Here is a 21,695-nt window from a genome sequence, read left to right as displayed (position 1 = left end):
TGTCAATGAAAATAAAACCTGCTTCCTTTCAAAACCCAATTCACAACCAGATGTTTATTCAACAATTGCACTGTAAAATAATCAGGCCAAAAGCCTGTTTTATATTACTCCACCAATGTCACAAAGACATGAAATCAGCATGAGACATGAGAAACCACTGGGCATTAAAACCAGCTTAAATTTTACAGGTTTATTATAGTATCTTCTCCAACTCTTTGACTGCCCCAAAAACCTTAAACTGTGTACAACTAACTAAAATACAAACTTTGGAAATTTGTCTATGTGGAAAATTCAGAGACACATTGAGACATAAAAAGGACAGTCTGACTGGTTACGCCCGGTCAATATGAAACCAGTATCCGAATTTGCCCCAAAGACCCTAACAGACATATACAGGAAAAGGATCTCATGGTCAAAAGTCTTAGATGGTTCTGTGTGACTAATTATTTCATGAGACTAAGGCCCGGTTTCACAGACAGGATTTAAATTAAGCCAGGAGTAATCCATAGTTAAATTAGGACATTTAAGTAGCTTTTATAAATGTGCCTTAGAAAAAAATATTACTGATGTGCATCTCAAGACAAAACAATGGCACTGACATATTTTAAGATATGTCAGTGCAAGTTGCTTTCAGTTATAACAGCTCAAACATGCATTTTAGGCTTAAGCCTTGTCTGTGAAACCAGGCAAAAGGGACACAGGCATCGACTTAACCCATCACTTAAATCTTAAACCAAGAGCTTCCCATGCATTGAATTTTCATAATTTTGACATCAAACAGCATTTCATGGAGTATATTATTGAACATTAAATCATTTTAATTCATACATGAAAAATTAGCACTCAAACCGTATGACATTTATATAGACCAAAACAAATGGCTTATGTTTATAGATCAAAAAATGTGTCTTTTGCCCTTAAGAAAACAGTCTTGTGTAAAAGTCAAAAGAATAATTGTCTCAACAAAGGCAAAAAAAAAAAAAAAACGCAAAGGCATCTCCACATTAACTGACTGTATTTGAATGAAGTATATTTTGAAAACGGATACATACTTTCTTCCAAAACACCTTTAATGTTACATGCATTGGACATTGTTCTTCCACATGATGTGCATTTAAAAACAAACCTTATGTGACTGTCTGTTTATCAGATAACTGAACATTTATATTGATGAGAGCTCTGTTGGACAGCCCTGCGAGCTCTTTGTCCTGGTCCATCCTTGTGAAGGTTCAACGCACTAATACTGGGAGTCTCTGAGTCCGTTTCAGTGTTGGTCCATGTCCCCATGTCTCTTTGCACCAGTCCAAGCATGGTGGAGGGTTGTATCTGTTGTGATTCTGAAATCGCCACTGTGGTTCTATCCAATGGTGATACCAAAGCCACACTGAAACTTGTTCTTGCGGTGGTTAAGGAAGGCGCCTAGAGCTAATGATAGAGGAAGGGGAAGCAGCTTCTTTTCCAGCGTCGCTCCCACCACCCAATTGCTATCTAAAGAACCTGAAGAACAAGGTTGAAGAGGATAGGCAAGTTTAACAGTAGAACAAAAAGAATATTCATGGAATAAGTAGGGCTGCACGATATATAACGCATTAATCTTTGCAATTAATTTAAGATGTTTAACGCGGAAAAAAACCCAAAAACGCAATTAACGTGGCACTTTTTTTTTGCCCCTCCGTGTTCGGCGATCAGGTTTCATTCTCGCGCAGCTTTCATGAGCGGGTCTTTTCCGTGTGTGTGTGTGTGTCGGCGCACTTCTGCTCAATGTTCCGCTCTGTGTTTGCGCTGCGCGTTCTGCTCTGTTGTTAACGGCCCAAACGCTCCAATCATGTACCGATCACGCACTGGAAAAGCAAAGTCCGCTCAAATAACGTGAAATTTCTCTGTAGTAGACTTGTTTGCTGAGCTGGTATAGCCATGATGGGCAACAATGGTAAAATGACCTGCTCTGATCACATGCTCTGGTAATAATAGCTTTGTAAGACTATTTTATTTTGATTATAAGTATATATAAAAAAAAAATTAAAAAAAATCTGTTAAATTGATTATGTTGATTGATTATTGAAAAAGAATAAGGCATATATATTGATGTTTAATATTATTTTAAAATAGGGCTATTTTCTGTTACTTTTTTTTCTTCCTGTGTTGTTTAATTTAATTAGGTGATTCTAAGTTTAAATATTGATGATTACAAGCTTGGGGGAAATGCAATTAATTGCAATTTATAACAGCAAATTGTGCAATTAATTTTATTTTTATTTTTTATCGATTCCCAGCCCTAATACATACATACATACATACATGCACACATACATATATACAGTACCAGTCAAAAGTTTGGAAACATTACTATTTTTAATGTTTTTGAAAGAAGTCTCTTATGCTCATCAAGCCTGCAGTAAAAAAAAAAAGAAAAAAAAAAAGTAATATTATGAAATATTATTACAATTTAAAATAATGGTTCTCTTTTTTAATATATTTTAAAATGTAATTTATTTTTGTGATGCAAAGCTGAATTTTCATCAGCAAGTACTCCAGTCTTTGGTGTCTTATGATCCTTCAGAAATCATTCTAATATGATGATTTGATACTCAGTTATTATCAATGATGGAAACAGTTGTGCTGTTTAATATATTTTTTTGGAATACTTTTTTTCAGGATTCATTGATGAGTAAAACGTTAACAGCATTTATTCATTAAAACATCATTTATTCAAAATAAAAACATTTCTAACAATATAAATCGTTACCATCACCTTTTATCAATTTAACGCATCCTTGTTGAATTAAAGTACTAATTTCTTTAAAAAAAAAAAGTTATTGTTCCCAAACTTTTGAACGGTAGTGTATATTGTTACAAAAGATTTCTATTCTAAATAAATAGTTCTTTTTAACTTTTTATTCTTCAAATAATCCTGAAAAAAGTATTTAAAATTTTACTTATTTTTAAGTATTTTACTTCTTTCAAAAACATTACAAATAGTAACGTTTCCAAACTTTTTACTGGTACTGTATAAGCAATATCACACAAGTAGCCTTGCAATATCGCTCTATATCAGCACAGCTGTGATTCGGCCGTAGGCAATCACTGCCATGCTGCCAAGTTGACAGTTTAACAGCCAAGCCCAAGCCCGTTACGAATTCTAAAACACTGAGTTGCTTTATTGAAGCTTATTGTATTTTGTATAGTAGAGTATTATGAGAGACTTACTTAGTGAGTTTTTACTGCTTTGCTTTACCTGTATACCTGCTTTTATTCATAATCACAAAATCAGTTTGAATGTCCGCTGAGGAAAGCAATATCTTTGTCCTTTGAACAGTTAAGGGGATTTCCCATGACAGCACTAGGCAATGCATTTGTAAGTTTTATAAGGTGTTGTTTAAAGTAAAAACAATGTCCTTCTTTACAACCTTTTCAATACAAAAGTCGTTGCTACTGACTCCCTCATAAAGTCACACAACAATATTAGGATTTGTAAAATGATGGTGGGTTTGCTCGTCCGCCATGACACTTGCTGTGAGAAATGCTGCAAGTGGAGTGAACCAAACGGTGAAACGGTTTCCATGTGATACTGGTAAAATATTGCATGGCCAGAAATGGCTCTAAGCCAATCATTTTTGAGAACCAGAACTCAACTTTTGAAACCGTTCAAGAAAAGCCTTCCAATACCTTTAAACAGCAGATTTGCTTTGGGTACATCCAACTGATAACCAAACGACATGCTTGTGTCCTGCATCCGTGTGCTAGCCTCAAATTCCACCCCAACCTGGAGCTGTGGGAGGTTTTCAGATTCAGAAAAGTGAGTTTAACAAGTGAGTAACAGATCTGTCATTAAATTCAACTATATATGAAGTACCTGGTCATTGGCTTTGTGGTAGTATGACGCATGTGCACCAGCTCCTCCAACAGTCAACGTGGCTACATAGTTACTACCTGAGGATGAAAAGGTAGCAGGTACATTTAATCAAATTATGATTTTTGACAGACCCTGAATAAAATGTGATAAAGAATGATCTGGAAATGATTACCTGTGTACCTGCCCACTAATGATGTGACAGTGCCCTCCTCTCCTGGTCTCTTGTGATAGACCATCTCGCCCCCCAATACCAAAGCAGGAGACAAGGACTGGAGGTAGTGCGCAACGATGATACCTATCAGACGAAACATGAATGTGAACGTGAGCTCCTACTAGGGCTGGGCGTTATGACAATATATCGTTACCAGAGTATAAAAAGTCTATCCTTAAAGATTTTGCTATGTTGTGCATATCGCGGAATGTAAATATATAGCACTATCAACACTCTAGAATGATGAAATGTATGAATAAGAAAATAAAGAGCGGGACGCACACTCCCAAAGTGCATGGAAAGCACCCCTCTCAGCGGGCGATGGCAAATTTGGGACGCGTTTGATGTTAAAAAGTGTTAAGCACAAGCAGTGAAAAAGAACTCAATGGGGTGCACGCGCCGACTGACACAGTGGTAAGCGCGTGCACAGAAAGCCGCGTCTCTCAGCATGCGATCAGGAATTCAGTTCTCTTTCACGTTTTATTGCGCTTGAATGGTCAAATACACACGCAATTATGTAAAATTGCCCATCGTGTGGAGTATTCATGTAAACACTACCAGTTGTGTCTCAAGTGAAAGTAAAGGGATCGTCATTAAAGGGATAGTTCACCCAAAAATTTACATTTTGTAATCATTTACTCACCCTCATGTTGTTCCAAACCTGTTTGAGTTTCTTTCTTCTGTTGAACACAAAAAAAAATTATTTTGAAGAATGTTGGTAACCCGACAGTTGACAGTAGCCGTTGACAGTAGCCATTGACTTCCATTAGGGATGGGACGATTACCGGTTTCACTATAAACCACAATAAAATGTACTGACGGTTAGTATTATCGTTCAAAATTTAATTATCATTAAAACCGTGTTTGATTATCGCGATTTTAATAACTCACTGTAAATCCTGTCCATATACAGTCTGACGCAGGCGCAGCGCACAATGTTGTTTTTTCTATTCGAGAAGGAATGGCGAAAGGCAGTGACCGTACTCGGGAGATTTTTCAGCGTTTTAAGAGGACCAAATCTGAGGTGTGGTCATATTTTGGCTTTTACAAAAGTGTTGAGTGAAACTTAATCAAGGATGGTCACTACAATAGGGGGGAAACACTTCAAATGTGCCGAGTCCTCTTGTGTGACCATCACCCACTGTTTATAGCGAACACAAGGCAAGTTAACTTACCAAAAACTACGTCTGGGAAATAATTGGGCACAAAATGTTGTTTTGAGTTGAAATATTTTATCTCACTCACTTGAAATAAACGTGAAGCTTCCGCGAAGAAAAGTTGGCAGCAAGTGGTTTTGAGCCAAAGACGAACGAACAAGTTCAAACAAGACTAGCATTGTACACTTATTACACTGATTATTTTTATTTATTTTTACCACACAATTACAGGGACATATTGAATTGAGATTAATGTTTTAAATCTTACCCGTTTATAAATCCATTTTGTACAGCGTACAAAACAATCGCCCAAGAACGGAGACGCAAGACGACAAGTTGTATTTGAATGAAACGAGAGAGCGCGTGCGCGTCCGTTGCGATACATGGATGTGCGCTGTGTTATAATGCGTTGCTATTGACGACGGTCATTATATAAGGAAGGAAATGCCACAGAATATAATCTTGCTTGAAAAAGTGCATAGAGCTGCTTGTATTATTTTTTGTTTGTTGATTTTCAAATATTAAACTGTTTTTAGTGTGAGCATCAGTTGTTTTTGAACACTTGTTTCATCTCGTTTTAACAAAACCGTGATAATATTCATAATCACGATAATTTTGGTCACTATAATCGTGATATTAAATTTTCATACCGTCCCATCCCTAACTTCCATTGTATTGTATTATTTTCCTACTATGGACATCAATGGTACTGTTTGTTATCAATGGTAACGTCAACTGTTTGGTTCCCAACATTCTTCAAAATATCTTCTTTTGTATCCAGCAGAAGAAAGAAACTCATACAGGTCTGGAACAACATGAGGGTGAGTAAGTGATGACAATTTTCACTTTTGTGTGAACTATCCCTTTAATGTGAAACAAACAAAAGAGAAAATATCTTACTGTTCTTAACTGAATAGTTTTGTTTTTAGCTTTAATAAGAATACATTTATATTCAATTCATACAGTAACGACTATGCAATGTCTTATTTTTATATTAGATTATTAAATTGAGTTTATGTTAAATAAACATATTACCATCACAACACATTTTTTCTCTTTCAGACCCAAAATGTTTAGCGGTAGTGTGTATTACGATAATAGCGTAAAAAAAAACAAAAATATTTTAATATACTAATTTTTTAAGCTTGACAGTCATGGTCAATAGAAAATGCAAGTTTGTTACCAGATCCAACAAGAACATCTGGGTTGCCAAGGGTAACAGCAGCTGTGAAGTCATCGCCACGGTATTCTGCATCACATTGCCAGTTTACAAACTTGTGTTGCTGTGTCTGTAACCCATCATTTAGTCAGGCAATTAATAACAGAACACTATGCAGCACTGATTCTCTGAACAAGTAAAAAAAAAAAAGCTCAAGAAAGAATACAATTCTTCTCACCAAATTATAGGAATAATTTTTTTCACTGTAAGTCTTAATCACATTACATGTGTAAGATCTACTGGACCATAAATTGTTCTATTTCCTTAAAATTCTGACTGCAACCAGCGAACATGACTGCAAAGCTGTACATACCTGAATGGCCAATTTAGAGCGAACATTGTTGGTCAGCTGATGGATGATCTGTGCGTTTAGACTGCCTGTGTTGTCCATGTCACCTACCATAACTGGAAAAGACTGAGGGGGGCAGACAAAAAAAAAAAAGACAAGAAAAAAAAAAGGTGTGAACATCACATTCTACTACTCTCTTCATTCTGAAACAATAATGGTGTAGCAAGTTGACAGAAAATCAAAAATCTAATTTCTGTCAGCTCAAATGCAACTAAAGACGCTCACCTCTGCAGGTCCTGTTTGTTTGCTGCCCACATATGTGGCTCCAAATCTGTAACCCGAGTCCCCCAAGGTGCTTAGAGTAATTGTGTGACTAACCTGAGGAAGCAAATTAAGATGTTATACACTATCAGTCAAAAGTATGGAATGATTTTTTTTATGACTCTTATGCTCTCAAAGGCTACATTTATTTGATAAAAAAATACAGTAAAAACAGTAATATTATGAAATATTAATTTAAAAGAACAGTTTTCTATTTTTATATATTTTATAAAATGTATTTTTTAATAAATTATTTTATGAATTTTCAGCATCATTACTCCAGTCTTCAGTGTCACATGATCCTTCAGAAATTGTTGCTCATTTATTATTAATGAATCCTATTATTATTACTTAATGTTGAAAACATTTTTTTTTTTATGCTTTACATCTTTGTGGAAACAACGATAAATGTTTTCAGCATTCTTTGATGAATAGAAAGTTTAATGAACAGCATTTATTTAAAACAGAAATATTTTGAAGCATTCTAAATGTCTTTTCACTTTGATCAATTTAATTTATCTTTGCGGATTAAAATTATTAATTTCTCTGTTTCCATTGATCTTACCCCACACTTTTGAATGGTAGGCATCAGTGATGCGCGGGTCAATGTATAAACAACCCGGACCCGACCAACGTTTTCAACTAACCCGCCCGCAACTCGGACCGCAAAAAAAAAATAAAAAAATATTGTACCCGACCCGCTTCCTGACCCGCATTTTTTAAAAGTAGGCTAGTAAATGCATAGCAAGAAATACACATGACAAAGCCAGCACTTTGGTCATTATCTTTCATTATTTCGGCAACTTTGCTCTTTCTGTTTGTGTATTTGCGGAGCTTCCACTCCCCAGTCTTCACCTTTTCTCTTGCCGCCTCCATCTCTACCTGCAGACTGAGCTCGTGCGTCATCTTCGCGCCAGTTATTCAGCCAATAAAGTGTAGGCCTATGTATTTCATAGAAAATTGCATGTGAGCGGAGTGGAGCGGGAGCAAGCGGGCGGATCTTGGACAGAACGCAGAGCGGCATTTTTAAAAGGATGGAGCGTCGCCCTATTTCCCGCTCCAATTTCGCTCCGCGCACACCACGATTCTGAAGCATGCTCAGTCAAGCCTGACTCAGTCTACTGTTGATGACTGCAAGATGGATTCTATTTTCAGTCAAAACTCGGCTCAATAATGGAGTTCAAAAAGTAGGCTACTTCAAAAAGGAAAATAAGAAGTCATACAGGTGTGAAACGAACTATTATGTGGTAGAAGAAAACGACATCGTTTCAGTAGGCCTAAAGATTAATTTTGGAATCTAAAAAGACACATCTCTCGAAAACATGCAGTGTGATATGTGAACACGCTGGGAAGAAAGCAAAAGGTTAGCAAATTGAATACGGTAACTTAAAGTGTAGCCTAAATTAAATACAGCGTAAAATGCAAACAATTGATACAAGCCCATTTAAATTTTAATCCTGCGCGCTGCGCACAAGTTCAGTTATAAGAATGTTGTCCTAATAGTTCATTTAGCCTATAGGCCTACTTTTAAAACGTTTATGTATATTTATTTTATTTTTTTGTTTATATAAATTTTATTTATATTATTAGGCCCATTTATTCGTTTTATTTTACTGCAGTTTGTGTGTACAATGGATATAAGCCCATTTAAATTTTAATCGTGCGCGTTGCACAAAAGTTAACTTATCAAAATTCTGGCCTAATAGTAAATTTACTTTTAAAATTTTTATGTAGGCTATATTTTTGTTTATATAATTGTTATTCATATTATTAGGCCCATTTATTCGTTTAATTTTACAGGACTTTGTGTAGGCTATATTCCTTCTTACATAGGCCTAATTTGTCATTTGAAATAAAACATTTCTATTTGAAAAATGTTGTTGTTGCTCATTAGTTCTTTAGGAGGTAAGGCTGTGGTCTAAGCCAGTGGTTTTCAAACTGTGGGTCGCGACCCACTTGTGGGTCACACAGTGAGAAAAGGTGGGTCGCACAAAGGAACTTAGCTGCAGCTAAATTTACGTTACGATGAGTGAAACAAAACCAGTCCGATTAATGACCAAACGACTTTGAGTTTTAGCGCCCGCCAAAGTGTTATTTGACCGCTGAATAATGTATGAACTGCTGCGCTTGTGACAGAGTCACAGTGCATGTTTAACTGAAAGAACGAGCAGAGAGAGTACTCGGTCGCGCGCGCGCGCTCTCTCTCTCTCTTCGGAGCCAGGCGAAAGTGTAAAAAAGACTTCACCGTCTCCAAACTAGGCGCTGTGTTGCTCTCTCTCCCTCGCACATATTAATCAAAATAAATCGACACGGTGGTAAAAGGTCGGAAGACCAAAGTTTCATGTGGAGCATTCGGAGATTTTTTTTTTCTTCCTCAATTACCGCTGGGTGTGAATTGTGCTAAATAAGTTGTTGCCTTATCTTCTCTGAAAAGCGTCCCAGACATTCAGCTGACATAAAACAACACTTTAATTAAACGAAAAAAACTATCCAGTGATGAAACGTTTTCTGTGTTGACACAAATCTTGGATGTCTATGTCCTAACTGCTGGGATAATCACACAACGCGCACGACATGTCCAATTCGCGAACTAATGACTCCTTTGAACGATTCATTTTAATGACTGGACAACTGATCTTTCCAACAGTGAACTCAGGAGACGTTTGAATCAGTAACACTTTACAATAAAGTTCTATTTATTACATAAATTACATAAAAAGCATATGACTGCATTTTTGAAAAGCATATGACTACATTTTTCCACACAGTGCTATCAAGAATCGATAAGAGAATTGTTAAAGAATCGGATCGATAATCAGAATCGTCAGTGGCATTATTATTATTGATAAAATCTTATCATTTCCCATCCCTATGTGAAGACGGTAAAATTACAATCAAACATTAAAGAACATACATGTTTTTAAAAGTTTTTTTAAGAGTTAAAAGTTTAAAATATTTTGCTAACATGAAGGCTTGTCACTGTCAGTCTTTTTACATCAGTGCAAAACTAGGGAATGCAGATTAAGACCATCAGCATGCATTGATTAATCCCATGGCATGTAGCAAAAAAAAAAAATGTGCGACCAAATCATGCTGGTGCGACCAACTGAGAAAGTTGGTAGCACCAGTGCAAGTGGGTCTTGAGATTGATTATACTTGTCTAGGTGGGTCCTAGAACGAAAAAGTTTGGGAACCCCTGGTCTAAGCTACAGTGATATAGGCTACATGTAGATTTTTTTCCCCCTTTTTGGAGCGAGCGGGGGGCGATTTGAGTGGAGCGCGGATCAAACTGCGTTGAGCGCTGATCGAGCGATAATGAGCGGAGCGGCCTGATGTAGCTTTGAGCGGGGAGCGGAGGGGTGGACAGTTCCGTGAGCGATGAGCGAAGATTCTCACCGCTCCACTCCGCTTATGCTCTCTATACTACTATATAAATTACAAAGGTTTAATTGGCATCTTTATTTCAAACGACCCGACCGACCGCGACCCGAATATCATTAAAAATATTTTTGGATGACTCGTAACCGCGGGTAACCGCGGGTGACCGCAGGCACCCGCTCATTTCGGATCAACCCGCACATCACTGGTAGGCATCACAATTTCCTCAAAAATATTAAGCAAAAAGGATCATGACACTGAAGACTGTAGAAATGGCTGCTGAAAATTCAGCTTTGCAATCACCAAAATAAAATTTTGTGTGTGAAAAAAAAGTGTGTGTATGTATTTTTTTTTTTTTTTTTTTTTATTAGTATAGAAAATGGTTAATTTAAATTGTTTGAATATTTCAAAACATTATTTCTGTTCTCACTGTATTTTTGACCAAATTAATACAGCCTTGGTGAGCATAAGATACTTCTTTCAAAAACTTTAACAATCCTTAATTATTCCAAACTTTTGGCTATGTATACATGTTGTTGTCCTTTGATCTTCCAATTCTAAGAAGAACAAATAAATTATTCAGGAGCTTGCAAATCCCATTCACACTGTGGTGACTAACCTGGAAGTGATTGCTCAAGCCCTTGTTGACAACCAGGCGTACCCCCTCCATCTGCACAGGGAAGAGCTCTGAGAAGCAGACGAAAAGACTAAGCAAACAGAACATAGATTGTGGGACCACAGGACCAATGCAAGCAAATGAGCCTTAGACAAACCTTTGCATTTGCGATGACATTCTTCAAATGTGCCGGGGTTGGGGCGAGAGGCCTCTGCATCTGTCCCGGGCTGCCCTAGTGTGCCTGAGGAGGGTGGGACTGCAGACACTGGGGGCATAGTGAAACCTGGTGGTACCGTCACTAGACCTGCGGCCCCTGGGGCACTGCCACCCCCTGAGGCCGGAGGAGGGTTTGGGGAGCTGGCAGCCAACACACTGCCCATGCTGAAAGACAAGTCAACAGTATGATAACATTGAAATAACATTAAATGTTATAACACTCTCATTAACTTCAGGATGATCTACTTCCACTGACAACAATCATAGGGCAAAAGGTCACGTTTCTACAATCGAAAGAATACCGACAATAAACAACATAGTTCTGCTTCTAACAACTGCCAACTGAAAACCTTGATCTTTCCAGGTTTAGACAACCAGCGAGTAACGTTAGTCAGCTGCGACTCACTAAATATGAACACCAATTCTGTGTGCACAGCAACGACTAGAATCTGGCTCACTAGATAAAAGTAGTGCACTAGCATGTGGAGCTTCATTCACGCCTCATTGGCTAAATAGCAGGTAAGCTAAGGTTAATGCTAGCTAACAAGCTAACGAGTAAAAAAGAAAGACTGGCACATTTCTAAATGAGACGCGCGAAAGAAGCTGTATTATATGCTAGCTGGACAGTCGTTTATATCAACACATGACGGACTAATTATAGCAAGTGTATAACTATAATTGATTTAACTATTTGCAGGCCTCGTGCTATACTCACGTTTAGCAATGCAGTCCAGTTATACGGCTGAGAGGCACCGGTAGGATGACAGACTACGTAACCGACGTCTTGGCCCGCCCATTCCGGCTATATTGATAGATCATTGGATAAAAGACACCACAACTGTCTGATGATTGGCTACTGAATATGGCGTCCTTGTGAGGTAATCGGGGAAGGAAATACGACGGTTCGTGGCGTGTATTCTACACTCCTCTAAAGTTACACTTCAAGGGTATGAGGGGCTGTACATTTGCATTTTATTCATGCATGTTTTTTGTTGTAAACATTTACATTAAAAATAGACGACAGGATGTTCTTTACTATAAAGCAAGTTTATGAGTGGTGTCATAGGATTCTTTATTATCTTTAATAACTGCCATTCAGATTTTAAACATTTACATTACAAATAAATAAAGTTTTTAATATATTATTATTATTTTATTCCAGTGAATGTTCATTTGATATAAAGTAATGAAAATGTTTTTTTATATGGTTTTTAGATATCCCTGATGTAAGTTTCCACCTGGACAAATCATAAGAATTGTGAGGAAAATATGTTATATTACAATTATATATTCATCATGAATTAAATTGTATTTTTATATTTTATCCTCAAAAGTGTTCAACTGATACTGAATTAAATTGATACACTCTCTTTGATTTTAAACATTGAGAATGTTCCTCCTTCATACATTCAAATACATTTAATATATTTACGTTAAAATATTTTAATCATGAAAGTTCATTTCTCTACAATGAAAGACTAATAAATCCTGCACAAAAACCAAAGCTTTGCCTATAATATTGCTTTTGACGCCAACAAGATTTCTAGCTCTACCTATTGTTCTTACTTTTTCCCCCATCACAGCACAAAATTAGTTTTCCAAAGTGTGATATTATAACTTACCATACATGGCCTCCTCAGGCAGGGGCTAATATTGATCTTTCACAGAATTGGCTTTTCTTTAGCCTCCCAAAGAGGCTGAAGTGCTTAAGAGATTAATGTCTGAGAGTTTCTTCCATTTCAGCCAAAGAGACCCACAGTGCTGTTTGTGTTGTAATTGGCAACTTGTTCACTTTTCTAAAACTTGCCTTGTTTGGTTGTTCAGTTTGTTAGTATTGTGTGGGCTGAGCCATGTGGCTTTTTCCATTCTGTTCATAGTGGTTTCTAGATGTTTTATAATGTTAATCTCAAGCTTCACTGAACAAGATATAAATTAAAGCGTGCATGTAATGTAACCTTTTTTTTAATTTGTGACTCTAAAAACAATTTTAACATTATAGAAAAATGCTTGTGTGAAAAACTTGCATGTTTACCTTATTTTAAATAATCCATGTAGATTAAGAAGAAATGTGATAGCATGCAGCCATTTATACAAGTGAGCTGTGAATGTATCTGGTGGTGGTGAGATTCAAGGCACAAAATAGAAAATAGCTTATAACCATATCGACCTAAAACAAGGTTGAAAAAACATGGAAATGGAAACATACTTGCCTGTACTATAAAAATAATTAAGCATATTTATTCAGTACCAATACCAATGAGGTCACTCATGAGACAAAATTATAGTTTACTTGATTTAAGGTATTTTGAAAAGATTACAAACATCTGGAGAATATGCTGGACTTTATTTTGTTTAAAAGAGAAGGGACAGAATAGGCTGGCATTGACATTTGGAGCAAAAAGCTTTGGCCATCCCATAAATCCTCGCAGTAAAACATACATCTACTTAATACAACACATGGCAGAGAGCACAATTCAACACGTACAACAGGGGACAAAAGTGTACACTTCAAGAGCTACCAACTTTATTACAGCTGCCATTTCATCTCAGCATGTATGCTGATATGTTGTAAAAGACATTACTTCGATTATTTCTGTGCATTAGACACCATTGGGGAAAGACTGAATCTGATCAATCACATTACATTGTTTCAATGAAATACAATCCTGACTGTTTCATCTGGGGAAAAAGAACAACCTAAACTGTCTGCCAGTTAAAAAAAAAAAAATGCAGGCTGAACTGTTGAAATTAAAAGTCTTGCCTTTACCAAACATCTGAGCTGGGATACCTGGTTGTCAGACACAAGCAAATCTATTGCTCACCCAGCCAATGCTGAGGTAGGTACTGTTCACTACCAACAAACCGGTGGGTCAAATAGAGAACAAGTGATTCATGGGTTTGAGGTATTAGACAAGTCTAAATCTAGCTGGTAACAATTTCTTCCACTAACAATCCTGACCAAAGCAGTTTCTTTTTTTTTTTGCACTGCACACCTAGAGCGCTCCCTCCTACCCAGAGGAAGTATATAGATTAAGGCACTTAGAGAGATAGAGATGGCTGAAGTCAGAGTGAAAATGCAGAGACTGAATTTAAAGTGTTGGATGCTCTCAAAAACTTTTTGGAAAGATGACACGGTGATGAGACAAGTTAGCCAAAGAAAGTCTGTTTGCATTTGAAAGCACAAGCCTCTCTCAAGATATTTACACACACAAGGCTGTAAAACAACCAACAGAAGACCATTATGAATGTGTCAAACCTCCCTAGTTTTCCCTGATCAACTGTAAAGCTCATCAAATAATGCGCAAAAAAACTTTCACATTATGCGATGGATAGATAGCACTAAACGTACTACTAGTAAAGCTTGGGAATTTATTTTTGGCACCAACTCCTTCCAGTACTTTCTATTTTTATTGTTCTGGTAAATAAAAGAGGGGGCAAAATCCTTACGAACAGCAGTTATGGATGGTAAATGGTCTTTGCCAATGCTCTGGGTCCAAAGAACAGTGGCTTATTGTGCTTCAAATGGAAAAAGGGTAAGCTGCCTCAGTGAGTCCATAGAGAACAAGCCTAATGACTTTATACCGGCCCCTAAACTTGTGGCAGCTGATCACATTTTACCATGGCAGTTCCAGACCACTGAAGCATTTGGTGAGAAAATAAACTAAAAAAAAAAAAAAAAAAAAAAGTAATCTTTGCGTCTGTCTTCAGTAGAAATTGTGCAGAATGCCAAGCATTGGTCCCTTTATTCTCCTGAAAGAAAGAAAGATATTGGTATGTCTGAATAGTCACATCTGTATAAACAAGTTGAAGTGCTTCAGATCAGGCCATTCAGAACATGGCCTTCTTACCAGTAAGGGTTAATTAAGCTCGCCTGCTTTGTGAGCAGCCTCCTCCTCATCAGGGTTCAGGGAGTGAAACTCTGCCACATACAGGCTCTTATCAATGCTGCTGGGTATGGGCTTTATGTCAGTCATCAGCTGGTCCTCAATGCCCTTTAGATTGAAACGATCTTCTGAGGTGATCAGGTTAATGGCCAGACCCAGGTGACCGTACCTACCTGAGAACAGAGAGAGAAAACTCAATTCAATTAACAAACAGATTAAAAAAACAAACACAAATGATAAATGGAAACCCTACAATAATAATCAGTTAACTTCTGATGATATTGATGGTCACCTGATCGACCAATACGGTGCAAGTACGTCTCTGCATTTTTGGGGAAGTCAAAGTTGATGACTACATTGACAGCTTGGATGTCAATTCCTCTTGTGAAAAGATCTGTGACAGGTAAAACACCACCAAAAATGTTTCAGAAACATTTAGGAAAATCCCTTAAAAACAGGAAGAGTGCTGCGAATGTGGCTATCCATACCTGTGCAGACCAGGTTTCTACACAGTCCGTTTCTGAAGTCATGGAACACACGATTTCTGTATTCCTGTGATAATAGAAAATAATTTAGCAAAACAAGAACACACTAATTTTCAAAAGTTTGGAGTCTGTACTGTTTTGAAAAGTTCCTTATGCTCAGCAAGATCAAATACATTTTTGAAATATTTCAAATTAAAATAAAGTTTCTAAGTTAATTTACTTTAAAATGTAATTTTAAAATATTACTCCATTATTCTAGTCTTCAGTGTCACATGATGATTTTGATGCTCAAGAATAATTTCTTAATATCATTGTTGAAAACTATTGTGCTGCTAAGTATTTTTGTGGAAATCAACCATGATAAAAAAAAAAAATCAGGGATAGAAAGTTCAAAAGAACAGCAATCTTTTAAAATTTAAAATCTTTTTAACAATATACATGTCTTTACTGTCACTATCGTTTCAATGCATCCTTACTGAATTTTTTTTTATAATTCTTAACAACTTTTGAATTATGTAGCTGCCTTCTGAAGCTGACCTGCATCATCTTGGCATGGATGTAAAAGCAAGAATAGCCAAGCTGTGTGATCTTCTTGGCAAGGAGTTCCACTCTTTGAGTGGAGTTACAGAAGATGATGGACTGGTTGATTTGGAGCTAGGAAAAAGTGATATCAAATAAATTGAATTAAAAGAGAAAATTAAACGACTTTTTCCCTAGGTGAGAACAATTCATTCAAAAAGGCTTTAAGACAATACAGTTACTCAAATGTAGTATGCCAAAGAAGCTTTGAGTAATACAAAAGGAAAATTAGCAAAATGCCAGTTGAATCTAGAGCAGATGTTGGAGGGAATGTCTGCTTACCCTTGAGAACAGTGTGTTGAGACAGTGCACTTTCTGTCTTTCTGTCACATAGGCATAGTACTGAGTGATGCCTTTCAATGTCAGCTCATCCATCAGATTGATTTCATATGGCTTCTGAAGGTGTTTGGACTACACAACGGGACAGTCATTTGCATGATTAAAGTAAATTTATGAGACAATCTGGATATTGTAAAATGTTTTACAGATTAAGACATTCGGTTTCAAAAAGTCTAGGATGATTATAAAAACAGTAGCCTATCTCTCACCATAAATTTCTGCACACTGGTGGGGAAAGTGGCAGAATAGAGAAGAATCTGACGGTTTTTGGGCAGGAAGCTGATGATGTCCTCAATAAGCACCACAAAGTCTTGAGAAAGCAACTTGTCAGCCTGTGAAGAACGAATCGGATATTATGAACTCATTGAACTTATGATTCATTTAGAGAGGATGCTTAGTTGGAAATTAACTCTTTTTGCATGATTTTTCTCACCTCATCCATCACAACCATCTGAGCTTTGTCAACCTTGGCCACACCTTTCTTTATCAAGTCAAGGATCCTTCCTGGGGTAGCTATTATAACATGTACTAGGGAGAAAAGATATTAAGGTTAACAGAAGGAGAAAGAGGGATTGTATTTAAATTCTTTTAAATACATTTTTAAAAAACTGCCATGATGACTAGGCCCCATATGTAGTTTCAATCCTGGTCCTGGGGACCCATCGCTCTGCTCATTTAGCACGTCTCCCTTATTTAAAACACCTGATTCAGATAATCAGTTCATTAGGAAAGAAATCCATGAACTGAACTGAACTGAGTTCAGTGTCAGATAACTGAGACATACAAAATGTGCAGAGCGGTTGGTGACCAGGATTGAAAACCACATTATAAAAGGGGTGTCCAATCCTGCTACTGTCCTGCAGATTTTAGGTCCAATTTAATTAAACACACCTAAACCAACTAATCAAAGGATGTTTCTTAATTCCAAGAACGTCACGTATTTGCCATCTTGCAGTGGGAAAGAGAAGTTTAAAGCTTACAGGCTTCCATACATCATCCGTACATACATCAACGGATCGATTCTGTTAAGTTTGCATTGGATGCATCCTCGATATGAAGAACAAATCCAGGTACTTCCATGCGTCCTCTTGTATTTGCATTCTGGAGTACTGGAATTGAACTTTGACAATTGATGACATAGTACGAGAACACAAGATCGCTTAAGAACGCACATTGAGAAATGGCCATGGTCATCAGGAATGCTAGAAACCTACAAGCAAATGTGTGTGGAGGCAGGTTGGAGCTAAACTGCAGGATATTGACCTTCCGGGAACAGGATTGGACAACCCTGCATTATAATGAAGTGCATTTAATTATGAGACTCCTTATGAAACATCATTGCTCTTTAAGGAACAAGGAAGCACAACTTAAGAATTGCTCAAATGTCTGTGGTCTGGCAAGACTTCAGAAAAACAGTTGGTAGGTGTGACATCCCGACAAAACAAGTCATTTAGAGCGCCGCCTTTGGGCAAATTTCCAGCTCAAACTGAAGAACTCACTGAACTTTAATGCTCAATGAAGAATTGCCTGCAAGGCTGCCATTTGTAAGTGTTAATGTAAAGGTGTAAACTTTTTTTACTTAAATTTTACAACCCTTTCTTTAATTCTCAAATCACAAGCATTTTAAAACTTGGGAAAGTCAAAGGATGGTAAAGAAGTCCAATTACCAGTCTCATCAAGACGCATGATGTCATCCCTCAGGTTGGTGCCACCTGTTGTAGCCATAACCTTGACGCCACCAAGGTGCTTGCTCATGTTGATACTTATCTGGCTCACCTGCAGAGCCAACTCACGAGTTGGTACCATTACTAAGGCTAAAATAAAGTTATAAAAAGAAAAATACATTTATACACACACACAAGAGTATATAAATGTATATATACAAAAGTTTGGGGTCAGACAGATTCTTTTGCCAGGATGGATTAAATTGATCAAAATTGACAGTCATAGACTTTTACATGGCAACAAAAATTCAGTTAAACTGTTCATCAAACATTCCTTAAAAAAAAGAAAGAAAAGAAATATCAAGGTTTCCATAAAAATATCAGGCAGCTCAACTGTTGTCAACAATGATAAGAAATGTTACTTGAGCAGCAAATCACCATATTAGAATGATTTCTTAAGGATCATGTGACACTGGAGTAATGGAGTAAGTATCACCGGAATAAATTACGCAATAATATTATTTCACAATGTCACTGTATTCAAATAAATAGAGACTTTGTGAGCATAAGAGACATCATACCAACCCCAAACTTTTGATGGGTAGTATATGTAATTAATGTTTAGAATTTTATAAATAATTAATTCAATGCATGTCAAACCTTGAACATGGTCCTTCTTCAGATCAATCCTTTCCAAGAGGGGGATGAGGTAGGCTCCACTTTTACCTGTGCCATTTTTAGCTCGGGCGAGAATGTCCCTCCCTGACAAGACAATGGGAATACTCTCCTCCTACAGAGACAAACAATGAGGGATATAAATATATGGACAAGCTCATTTGACAACCACATTTGACAACCATTCTAAAAGGCATAAGCCAAGCAAACAGACCAGTTTATTTTCTAACTGTACACAGCTTAGACTACCTGGATAGGGGAAGGCTTCTCCCAGCCCATCTCGAATATACCCATCAGCAGTTCCCTCTTAAGGCAGTAATCTTCAAACTCATTCCCCTTTGTTGCAGTCACATCCTGTCAAAAAAATAGGGCATACAAATTTTTAAAAAACTGGGAAACCAGCAACCCATTCCAATATAACCATCTAATAAGAAACTGGTTTCATTACTTACTGTGGTTTGCACTCTCATGTCTTTCGGTGGAAGTTGCAGGCACTTCTTCCAGTCATCTCCAAACCTAAAAGAAATAGTTCACGAAATGAATTCGACTTTACACAAGACTTAATTATTTTATTCATAAACGGCTCAACTAACATGATTAATATGAGGCATCAATGTCAAAAGGTACCAGACTCTTCAAATTGTATTAAATAAAGACTACCTGATACCGCCACTGCTTCGGGGTATACTGCTTCCTTTCTGGGGCATCACAGGTATTTTTCCTGACTGTGTTGAGGAAGTGAGTGATCCTGACTGGAGGGTCATAGGCTTGGACTGTCCATTCTGTTTGGTCATTTGCATGACTGAAGCAGGGATCTCTGTTCTCGCTGTAGCCATTGTCAGATGTTTTCCTCAACAGTTTCAATCAAATTTATCTCTTTGTGTTTTTTGCTACTTTTGAGCTATTTGTCAAACTGTTTTACTGTTACGCTCAATGCGCTTTTGTGTAAACAGTTTCTGGTACGTACAGACCTCTTAAAAAAAAAGAGTGTCTGGCGTATAACAATTATTAATAATAAGCTCTCCCAAAATAGGAGAAAATTATATTTATATGAATAAATATATCACAAGCCTAGAGTCAACGTACAAAACAACTAGCAAACAAGTACTTGTAAAATTCAAGTCTTGCACATGGATTTCAAAAATGCAAGCGAGCAAAAATCTATTAATGCCTTTCAAAAGTCACTTTTACGTTATCCCTGAAAAGTGACAAAGTATTCACTTTTAAATCTTTTTTTTTTTTTTTTTTTTTTTTACAGCTGGATTGCAGAAATCCTGAAGTACCCTCTGTTTTCCTTTTGGTATCCAAAAAGTATAAAGTATTTACATTCAAAAGCACGAGGCTCAGCTAAGGGTTCTAAATGTGCTCTTAAAATTCTAGTATTCTCTTCGTCACAAGGAATTTCAAATTTTGCTCAGTGTCACTTGCTCGTATTTAACCTGCTGAAAAACTCCAACGACACTGAGGGATTTCAAACTGCAAGTCAATGCAGGATTACGAGTCCAAAATTAAGTTAACAGTTCATTAATGTTTCCACTCTTAGCTTCGCGATGTCTCGTTTCTCCTCACTTTACTGTCACAGTTCCTGAACACTTTAGTGGAGGAAATCCTGGAACACCTGCCAAATATGAAAGTTATAAAACAAAATTAGCTTCATATCAATGACAGGCTATTTCTGACATCAAGCAAAGGGTTAGTTTCGCAGTTTATCTTTAAATACACATGAACAGTTGTGTTCAAATCATATTAAAAAGAACCGAGCATATATAACTTAGTACAGTTCTGCGACAATAATACATCACTTTCAGTACACAAACTGTGTAACGTTACAAGACACCCGCGTTCAGCTAACAGTTTCAAACACTTGTTAAAAGTGTGTAAACCCCCGGAATTCGTATGCCAATTTGGATTGTATGCCAATGTTGCACATCTGTTTCAATTTGAATCTGATTTAAGGTCCTTCACTAATTAGCTAAAGGTTTAACGCTAAGCTCTGAAGCTAAAATTGTGCGCGAGCGTCAGGAGTTGTTAGCGGAGCTAACTGAGCTAGCCGACAAGCACCACAAAGGTGGTTTATCGACAAAGTTTTTTTCGTTTCCGATTCAACGAAAGAGTTCGCGAATATAGTTCAAACCATTATATAAGAACAACTCAGCGCAAAACGGGTTTTTTTTTCTGGGGACAGAGTGAACTTTGTTTCCTGGGTTGAGAGATCGGTTAACTATATTTAAAACATCTATTAAACAGCATGCTAGCTCAACCTACCAGCGGTACTTTGTTAAGACAGGATAGCTTAGCTAAATGCTAATACGAGCACAAGAGAGAGACGCTGTGCACGTTGGGAAAGATAAATGTCTATTGTACCTAAATTCATGTTTGACTATGTTTACCTCCTAAACTTGAAGGAGTTGAATCTTCGTGGATATGATTAATTCTTCGAATGTTTCTTGAGAAATTATTTGTTGCTGTGGCTTTTGTCTCTTCCGTCTAGAGATTTAACATGGCCGTGCGCTGAATTGATCTCGGAGTACGTAAACGCATCGAAAAAGCGACGTCGACCAATCAGATGACCGAGTTTGAATTTGGTGGGCGGTACCGTGATCTTCAGAAACATTTATCACACATAAAATCATCACCCACCTCAACTTTTATATTTCATATCAAGAATTCCCAAATATTTAGTTGTGGTGATAATGTTTCGTCATGTATGAAAAATGACCACATTAGCATGAGTATTAATATAAATAATAAATATTGACTAAGTATATTTTTATCATTAAACATTGACACTGAACATTGTTAAACATGA

The 21,695-nt window shown here is 37.0% G+C and overlaps 2 protein-coding genes and 1 long non-coding RNA gene across 4 annotated transcripts; 1 reads left to right on the top strand and 2 right to left on the bottom strand.

Annotated features, from left to right (window-relative positions):
* Positions 1–35: 35 nt before the first annotated feature.
* Positions 36–12,901, bottom strand: tomm40 (translocase of outer mitochondrial membrane 40 homolog (yeast)). 2 transcript variants are annotated; one of them, XM_082149920.1, is made up of 10 exons: positions 12,883–12,901; positions 11,202–11,425; positions 11,048–11,115; positions 7,015–7,107; positions 6,754–6,855; positions 6,405–6,510; positions 4,026–4,148; positions 3,854–3,930; positions 3,667–3,769; positions 36–1,497 (listed from the first exon to the last, which is right to left on the bottom strand). In XM_082149920.1, the coding sequence occupies exons 2-10, from the start codon at positions 11,422–11,424 to the stop codon at positions 1,358–1,360; spliced, it is 1,035 nt and encodes a 344-aa protein (XP_082006046.1). In that variant the 5' UTR covers position 11,425; positions 12,883–12,901; the 3' UTR covers positions 36–1,357. The 2 variants fall into 2 exon arrangements, with proteins under 2 accessions (XP_082006046.1, XP_082006045.1); XM_082149919.1 differs by lacking the exon at positions 12,883–12,901 and adding an exon at positions 11,976–12,054.
* LOC309483865 lies at positions 8,971–10,086 on the top strand. The gene is made up of 2 exons (XR_014200662.1): positions 8,971–9,277; positions 9,310–10,086. It is a non-coding gene; the product is annotated as an uncharacterized lncRNA (long non-coding RNA).
* A 684-nt stretch (positions 12,902–13,585) lies between the features above and the next one.
* Positions 13,586–21,433, bottom strand: ddx61 (DEAD (Asp-Glu-Ala-Asp) box helicase 61). The gene is made up of 14 exons (XM_082149915.1): positions 21,277–21,433; positions 19,547–20,504; positions 19,339–19,402; positions 19,136–19,240; positions 18,872–19,001; positions 18,215–18,361; positions 16,981–17,075; positions 16,757–16,879; positions 16,491–16,619; positions 16,167–16,283; positions 15,633–15,696; positions 15,437–15,538; positions 15,109–15,317; positions 13,586–15,010 (listed from the first exon to the last, which is right to left on the bottom strand). The coding sequence occupies exons 2-13, from the start codon at positions 19,720–19,722 to the stop codon at positions 15,118–15,120; spliced, it is 1,452 nt and encodes a 483-aa protein (XP_082006041.1). The 5' UTR covers positions 19,723–20,504; positions 21,277–21,433; the 3' UTR covers positions 13,586–15,010; positions 15,109–15,117.
* Positions 21,434–21,695: the final 262 nt, after the last annotated feature.

This window comes from Leuciscus leuciscus (assembly GCF_965113295.1).
Source record: "Leuciscus leuciscus genome assembly, chromosome: 20".
In the NCBI taxonomy this organism is placed as follows: Eukaryota; Metazoa; Chordata; class Actinopteri; order Cypriniformes; family Leuciscidae; genus Leuciscus; species Leuciscus leuciscus.
Note: the sequence above shows the minus strand (reverse complement) of the source record. Positions and strands in the feature narration are given on the sequence as shown.